This window comes from Tarenaya hassleriana, unplaced genomic scaffold, assembly GCF_000463585.1.
Source record: "Tarenaya hassleriana unplaced genomic scaffold, ASM46358v1 Cleome11, whole genome shotgun sequence".
In the NCBI taxonomy this organism is placed as follows: domain Eukaryota; kingdom Viridiplantae; phylum Streptophyta; class Magnoliopsida; order Brassicales; family Cleomaceae; genus Tarenaya; species Tarenaya hassleriana.
The window spans coordinates 3698231-3706942 of NW_010961290.1; the positions used below are offsets into that span (position 1 = coordinate 3698231).

The 8712-nt window shown below is 40.2% G+C and overlaps 2 protein-coding genes and 1 pseudogene across 2 annotated transcripts; all 3 read right to left on the bottom strand.

Annotated features, from left to right (window-relative positions):
* The window catches only part of LOC104805856, a 2844-nt pseudogene extending 2114 nt beyond the window's left edge, over window positions 1-730 (bottom strand).
* Window positions 731-2396: 1666 nt separating this feature from the next.
* On the bottom strand, window positions 2397-3474 carry LOC104805855 (disease resistance protein RML1A-like). Its single transcript, XM_010530551.2, has 2 exons — window positions 3026-3474; window positions 2397-2675 (listed from the first exon to the last, which is right to left on the bottom strand). Exons 1-2 carry the CDS (start codon window positions 3295-3297, stop codon window positions 2564-2566), a joined length of 384 nt encoding a protein of 127 aa, XP_010528853.1. The 5' UTR covers window positions 3298-3474; the 3' UTR covers window positions 2397-2563.
* A 946-nt stretch (window positions 3475-4420) lies between these two features.
* On the bottom strand, window positions 4421-5813 carry LOC104806001 (NAC domain-containing protein 6-like). Its single transcript, XM_010530719.2, has 2 exons — window positions 5809-5813; window positions 4421-5150 (listed from the first exon to the last, which is right to left on the bottom strand). Exons 1-2 carry the CDS (start codon window positions 5811-5813, stop codon window positions 4487-4489), a joined length of 669 nt encoding a protein of 222 aa, XP_010529021.1. The 3' UTR covers window positions 4421-4486.
* Between the last annotated feature and the right edge of the window lie 2899 nt (window positions 5814-8712).

Here is an 8712-nt window from a genome sequence, read left to right on the forward strand (position 1 = left end):
TTCCCTACAAACACAACCTCAATCAAATGTTCTGAGAAACTAACCTGACCCTAAACCCCAAACCCAAACCCTAGACCCTAAACCAACTCACATGAAAATGCGAAGGAGAAGAGATGAAAGAGTGGAAATCGGACAAAAAGGACATAACGTACCATTTCTCTGAATGCTCTCCGGCTATGTTGGAAACCTCGGTTAGAGCATGCTTCCATCTTTGCTTCTCCTCCGATGATTTACCGACACAAGTTTTCTTGAAAGCCCTTCCGAATTCGCCGGTCTTCTTCCTTACATCTGATGGATCCACTTGGTGGAAAACCGTCATGACTGTTTGCTCTGAAGTTCTCCTCTGTTCCATGATCTGAAGCAGCTCGTTCAAGCACCAGCCCGAGGAAGCGTAGTTCCTGGAGAGAACGACGATCGCAATCCTCGACTCTCGGATGGCTCGCTCAAGTTCAGGGCCGATGGATCGACTCCTCGCTATTCCGTTGTCTTTGAACGTAAAGATTCCTCTCCGTTCGAACTCCTCGTGAACGTGGGACAGAAAGGTTCTTCGAACATCTTCGCCACTGAAACTCGGAAATACATCATATGTCGAATGCCAAGAAGAAGAAGAAGAAACCATTCTTGGAGATTTCTGAAGAGCGAAATTTGCAGGGCAGACCCTCCATCGAATGTCCTCAAAGAACAAGGAAAGAATGTGGAAGGAAACTTCTTCCTCCAGATCGAGGAAAAGTCAATGTCGGTGGTCATTTTTCTTAACATATCAGAAAACACCCAAAATATACAAGAAACACTTAAACCCGGTTAACCCAATTAATTTAATTAAATAATTAGTTTACAATATATATGCATTCGGTTAAATCTAGAATTTGATTCGAATCTATTCATTTGGATTAATTTATTCGTATTTAAATTCGATTCATTTTGATTCGAATCAGTTCGTTTTAATTAGGATCAATTTAAATTAGGTCCATTTCAATTGGTACCAATTTGATTCGAATGAATCTGATTGGGTTCATTTAGATGTGAATTCAATTTTTTTTTAAAAAAATCTGGATTTTTGATTATTTCTATATTTAGTTCGGCATTCATTTTTTATTTTTTAAATAAATTTTTTACATTTCATTTTATATCAAATTTAATTATATATTGCTTGATTTAAATAAATTGGATTTTGATTTTTAATCACACGGATTTAATGAATTTATCCATTTAATCTATAATTTTAATGGGTCACCAATCCAGATACAATTGATATTGAATTTAATTATCTCATTTAGCCCAATCTAACCGGTCGCATATCTTTCGCTTGAAATTTAGTTCCCTTTTTTTTCACCCTTTTAATTTTCTTTAATTCACTTGAAACTTAAATCATAAATTGTTAAAAATACGTGGAATTTTCACCCGGATCAGAAAGGGGGCTTTTTGATATTGGGTATGTTCCAAATGTTTTTGTTGCATACATTCTGATTCCTTAATTCTTATCAGAATCGAAAGGCAGTCGATATCCGATTATTGTCACGTTTTTCACAAAACCCAAACAAACGAGATATTGTCAATCCACTGTAATAACTGTATTACACTGAGAAAACATTAAGAAAAAAAAAAAACCCTAACTAGGGCAAAGGCAGTGCACCCCCGTGAAACGGTTCATTCAAAAGTGAGCTGAGTTCATCGATATCTAGTCCCTGAATCCAAGCATATTCATCATCAACTATATTCGCAAACGGTTGGAAGGCTGCGTCCTCGACGTTCTGACCGATCGACGAATTGATTCCGAGGTTGCCTTGATTCATCCGACGTCCATCCCCGTTCACCCGGCCGTTGCTTTTGCGTCGGATTCTGCAGACAACCCATTCTTGAGATTCCTGGGAGGGCAGGCGATACTCTCTCATCAGCCAATCCGTCTTCATCTGCTTCGTACTCCCCACCTCGTTCTCCATGAAAGTGAGATTCCGAGCGTGGCCGATAACGACAGCGTTTCCGCCATCTCTGATCTCTTCTTCCCCGGTTGTGCTCTTCCATGTGCCGCCGTTTTCTTTCTTTTGGACCTGCCGGCTCTGTCTCTTTCTCTTCCTCGTGCTGTCTATTGTCTTTTTCACGAAATAGTACCACTCATTGTCTTGGAACAGAGGCTCGGTGACGTGTGGAAGAAGCCAGGGTTCCGATCCATAAACATCCACGTCCTTTATGAAACTGTCGCCTCCGCCGTTGACTTTCCAGCGAAGGTGACTGATGAGATCTTATCGTTGGGGCGAAACTTTAACCCGACGATGTCTTGCCAGTCATCCATCGCCATGTGTTATGACTCTCTCTCTCTCTCTCTCTCTCTCTCAATCTCTGTGCAAAATAGGAACGATGAGATCTCCCTGTCTTTGGTTAAAGACGAGGAATAATACTCTTGTGGCGGTGGTGAGTAAAGGTATAACATACATGATATATATAGAGACAGAAAGAGAGAGAGAGAGAGAGAGAGAGTGAGTGAGTGAGAGAGTGATTTATGGACGGAGCTATATCTTTTGGGCATGACTATATCACTTGCAAACTTTGTTACTTGCGGTCCAAGTTACGGATAATGTAGAGAAAACGGGACGGTTGGCAACACGTTAAACGTTGCCCATATTTGGGCCTTTGCTGTATCTCTGGGCCAGTATTCACGCCTTTGATGTTTCTTAGGCCTAAATAAAAGATATCTTTAACAAAAATTGAATGACAGAAAAAATTTAAATTTTGGAAAAAAAAAAGTGATTTTCAAATGGATTTAGATCCATAATTCAAATTAATTAAAGAGATGTAAAATTTAATATTTTTTTAAAATAAAAATTTTATCAATAAAATAGAACTGTAAAATTTAAAATAATATTTAAACAGATAATATCGTCAATATAAGTAAAACTAGAACCTTCGTCTTATTTTATACCACTTCATTTGTTTTGAGAAACTAATCTGTATACTTAAACCCTAAACCAACTCACATAAAAATGTGAAGAAGAGGAGATGAAAGAGTGAAAATCGGATCATAAGGTACCATTTCTCTGAATGCTCTCCGGCTATGTTGGAAATCTCGGTTAGAGCATGCTTCCATCTTTGCTTCTCCTCCGATGATTTACCGACATGAGTTTTCATGAAAGCCCTTCCGAATTCGCCAGTCTGCTTCCTTACATCAGATGGATCAAGTTGGTAGAAAATCGTCATGGCTGTTTGCTCTGAAGTTCTCCTCTGTTTCATGATCTGAAGCAGCTCGTTCAAGCACCAGCTCGAGGAAGCGTAGTTCCTGGAGGGAACGAGGATAGCTATCATCGACTCTCGGATGGCTTGTATAATTTCAGGGCCTATAGAACGACTTCTCGCTATTCCATTGTCTTTGAATGTAAAGATTCCTTTATGTTCGAATTCAGCGTGAGCGTGGAACAAAAAGGTTCTTTGGACATTTTCAGCGCTGAAACTCGGAATGACATCATATGTCAAATATCAAAAATAAGAAGAAGAAGCCATTCGTTTATATTTCTAAAGAGCAAATTTTGCAGGGCAGACCCTCCATCGAATGTCCTCAAAGAACAAGGAAAGAATGTGGAAGGAAACTTCTTCCTCCAGATCGAGGAAAAGTCAATGTCGGTGGTCATTTTTCTTAACATATCAGAAAACACCCAAAATATACAAGAAACACTTAAACCCGGTTAACCCAATTAATTTAATTAAATAATTAGTTTACAATATATATGCATTCGGTTAAATCTAGAATTTGATTCGAATCTATTCATTTGGATTAATTTATTCGTATTTAAATTCGATTCATTTTGATTCGAATCAGTTCGTTTTAATTAGGATCAATTTAAATTAGGTCCATTTCAATTGGTACCAATTTGATTCGAATGAATCTGATTGGGTTCATTTAGATGTGAATTCAATTTTTTTTTAAAAAAATCTGGATTTTTGATTATTTCTATATTTAGTTCGGCATTCATTTTTTATTTTTTAAATAAATTTTTTACATTTCATTTTATATCAAATTTAATTATATATTGCTTGATTTAAATAAATTGGATTTTGATTTTTAATCACACGGATTTAATGAATTTATCCATTTAATCTATAATTTTAATGGGTCACCAATCCAGATACAATTGATATTGAATTTAATTATCTCATTTAGCCCAATCTAACCGGTCGCATATCTTTCGCTTGAAATTTAGTTCCCTTTTTTTTCACCCTTTTAATTTTCTTTAATTCACTTGAAACTTAAATCATAAATTGTTAAAAATACGTGGAATTTTCACCCGGATCAGAAAGGGGGCTTTTTGATATTGGGTATGTTCCAAATGTTTTTGTTGCATACATTCTGATTCCTTAATTCTTATCAGAATCGAAAGGCAGTCGATATCCGATTATTGTCACGTTTTTCACAAAACCCAAACAAACGAGATATTGTCAATCCACTGTAATAACTGTATTACACTGAGAAAACATTAAGAAAAAAAAAAAACCCTAACTAGGGCAAAGGCAGTGCACCCCCGTGAAACGGTTCATTCAAAAGTGAGCTGAGTTCATCGATATCTAGTCCCTGAATCCAAGCATATTCATCATCAACTATATTCGCAAACGGTTGGAAGGCTGCGTCCTCGACGTTCTGACCGATCGACGAATTGATTCCGAGGTTGCCTTGATTCATCCGACGTCCATCCCCGTTCACCCGGCCGTTGCTTTTGCGTCGGATTCTGCAGACAACCCATTCTTGAGATTCCTGGGAGGGCAGGCGATACTCTCTCATCAGCCAATCCGTCTTCATCTGCTTCGTACTCCCCACCTCGTTCTCCATGAAAGTGAGATTCCGAGCGTGGCCGATAACGACAGCGTTTCCGCCATCTCTGATCTCTTCTTCCCCGGTTGTGCTCTTCCATGTGCCGCCGTTTTCTTTCTTTTGGACCTGCCGGCTCTGTCTCTTTCTCTTCCTCGTGCTGTCTATTGTCTTTTTCACGAAATAGTACCACTCATTGTCTTGGAACAGAGGCTCGGTGACGTGTGGAAGAAGCCAGGGTTCCGATCCATAAACATCCACGTCCTTTATGAAACTGTCGCCTCCGCCGTTGACTTTCCAGCGAAGGTGACTGATGAGATCCTTATCGTTGGGGCGAAACTTTAACCCGACTATACTTCTAAAACATGGAGATTAATCAGGCAAGCAAAGGTATAATAGAGTTCTATGGTTTGTTTAGCGATCTTTCGATGTGCTTTTGTCCATTGGATGACTATGTAGGGAAGGGTGCCAATATTAGACCGATTAAGGAGATGGAACCTAAACAAAAACTCTATCTGTAAGCTATGCAATTTGGGGGAAGAATCATATGTACATCTTTTTTTTTCCGCTTCTCCTTTAACTGGAAGGTATGGTTGAATCCTAACTCAAAAGCTGTGGCCAAATCCACCGGAAAATCTGACAATATGTCAAGTCTTGCTATGCAAGATAATGAACCCAGAAAATAGAGGAAGGAAGGTTCCACTCAGGACCCTTGTTGAACACGCCATCTACGAGCTGTGGAGGGAACGAAACAAACGAACGTTCGGATCAACATTGGCCATTCAATATGTACTCAACATGCGCTTGGACCAGTCTATATAAAGAATACGTTTTTGTTGCTCTAGCAAAGCTGAGAATATGCAAAAAAAATACTCTCTTATAGGAATGATACTCATTAACCATCATCTAAGGCGCAAGGCGCAGGTGAAATCTTAAAGAGTAGTATAAAGATATATAAGTTATTTGTTCCCTCTAATGCAAAAGTTATAATGTGGATCTTGGATATTGAACTATACCCCATATTTTTTTTATTAATATACACAAAATCACTTTAAAAAAAATGGTGGAAGGAAATTTCATCATCCTTTTTATTTTTATAAAAATCTCATCTTTTAAAGAGAATAAGATTTTCGATTATTCTTAAATTGGTCTCTATATATATCAGTTTCAATTTTAAACAAAAAAAAATCTTTTACATTCCATTTTATATTGAGTTTAATTTTAGATTATTTGGTTTGAATTCTTCATTTATATGCACATCTCCGGGTATGGGTACAACGCCGTGTTCTGCCATCCTTTCTTGGTGTTGTTTTCGATTTTGTTTAGCGGTTTTCTCGATTTCAGGATCGAAAGGAACTAGGTTTTCTGACCCAGCACTCCTATATTCTCAGATTGATTTTCCTTAATTATAGACTAGGTTTTACATCTTAGTTATATATATATTCCAATGAAGAGCAACGAGAATAAACAAGCCGTTCTTTTGAACTCTCTGTGTCTGGTACATATCATGGTATCAGAGCTTCAACCACTGCAAATTCCGCTTTAAATCATCGAATCGATGGCCACCGACACCGGAAATACTTCCGCCGAACCGATCCCGACACCGACCTCGAACCCCGACACGACCAACCCTTCGAACTCAGCATCCGCAATGAACGGACGCGACGCGAACCCCCGAAGAACGATCTCTCCATACGACCTAACACCCAGTGATAACCCCGGATTGATCCTGTCTCAACCACTGCTTCGTGGAGAAAATTATGATGAATGGGCAATCAACGTACGCCAAGCACTCAAATCCCGGAAGAAGTTTGGATTCGTGGATGGATCTATACCGCAACCTGAATCTGATTCGCTGGATTTCGAAGACTGGGATACGAACAATGCACTAATTGTTTCGTGGATAAAGAATACACTAGAGCCGCATCTTCGTTCTGATGTGGTACATCGAGAATTCGCTACAGATTTATGGGAATATCTGAAACGCAGGTTTGGAAAGACTACTGCTCCTCGTCTTCTCAAACTCCGAAGCGATCTTGCTAATTGTAGACAACACGGAATGACAGTCGAGTCATATTTCGGAAAGCTGACAAAGTTATGGGACGATCTAGCCAATTTCAGATCCTTGAAAGTCTGCAAATGCGGCAGGTGCTCGTGTGATATCGGTGCTACTCTCGAAAAGGAGAGAAACGAAGATAGACTGTACGAGTTTCTACTTGGGCTAGATGAGACGAGATACAACACTGTGCGCTCCAATCTCTTGTCCCGACAGTCATTGCCGAGCCTAGAAGAAGCATACAACATTGTGATTCAAGACGAAGATACCCAGCACGTGACCAATCCTTCAGACGACAGACATGAGGCTGCTGTTTTCGCAGTTCGTTCTATGCCGAATTCTGCACCTAAACAACATCCTCGACCAACTTCTGCTGCGACGGATGTTGTACCTGTCTGTTCGCATTGTGGGAGAGCTGGCCACGTTGCTCAAGGATGCTTCAAAATTATCGGATTCCCCGATTGGTGGGGGGATAGACCCCGAAACAGATCAGGAAAAGGCAAAGGAAATTCAGCTTCAACGAATCAGGGAAATCGCAGCCACAACCCAGTCGCACGTGTCAATACCGCCCACGTTTTGTCGAGCTCTGCTGGTTTCCCTTCTTCTGTGACAGATGCTGATAAAAGCTATATTCCTGGCCTTACAGAGGAGCAATGGAAGGCCCTGTTAACAATGTTTAATGCTGGCAAGGTGGACAACTCAAAGAACATGTCTGGTAAGTTTAAAACTCTCCCTTGGATTTTAGACTCTGGCTGTTCTCAGCATATGACAGGGGACAAGTCTGTTTTCTCCTCTCTGCATTCCACTCTGCCGTGTTCGGTTGTTCTTCCGGATAGTAGGCACGCACTGTCGATCGAATCAGGGGTTGTTGCACTCAGCCAGCATCTCAGAATTTCGAATGTTCTATATGTTCCTGGTCTTCACGCCAACTTGATATCTATCTCTCAACTATTGGCAACATCTGATTGTTACGTCACCTTTGCTCCAAATTTCTGTCTCATTCAGGACCGCATTTCCAAGACGCCGATTGGAGCGGGTGAAATGCAATCAGGCCTCTATTACTTTCGAAGTGTTGCCAATCTTGCAGTTACTCGGACGTTGGATTCTCCGTCTCTTGAAGTTTGGCATCGACGTTTGGGTCACCCATCTCCGAGAATGCTTTCGACTGCTGATGCTTTCGTTAATAAGAGTTGCGATGTGTGCTTGCGTGCTAAGCAAACCAGAGATTCTTTCCCTTTAAGTATTAATAAAAGTTCTGAAGTTTTCGAGCTAATTCATTGTGATTTATGGGGACCATATCGCACCCCTTCATTCTCCGGAGCACGATATTTCTTGACGATCGTTGATGATCACTCACGCGGTACATGGATTTATTTGCTAAAACGCAAAACAGAGGCTCCACTACATCTTCGAAATTTTATTGCTCTTGTGGAACGCCAATTCAATGCTCAAGTTCGGAAGATCAGATCGGACAATGGCTCGGAATTTATTTGTCTCCGAAATTATTTTGGGGAAAAGGGAATTCTGCATGAAACTTCCTGTGTCGGCACTCCTCAACAAAACGGCCGAGTTGAACGGAAACATCGCCACATATTGAATGTTGCCCGTGCACTTATGTTTCAAGCTAATCTACCACTCGAATTTTGGGGAGACAGTGTATTGACGGCAGGATATCTCATTAACCGAACTCCATCCTCGGTTCTCGACGGTCGGACACCATATGAACTGATTCACGGTCAATCACCGCTCTATACTCATCTTCGAACATTTGGGAGCTTGTGTTATGTACACAATCAGAACAGAACTGGTGACAAGTTTGCTCCGCGGGGACATAAATCTGTATTTATTGGATATCCAGCAGGAA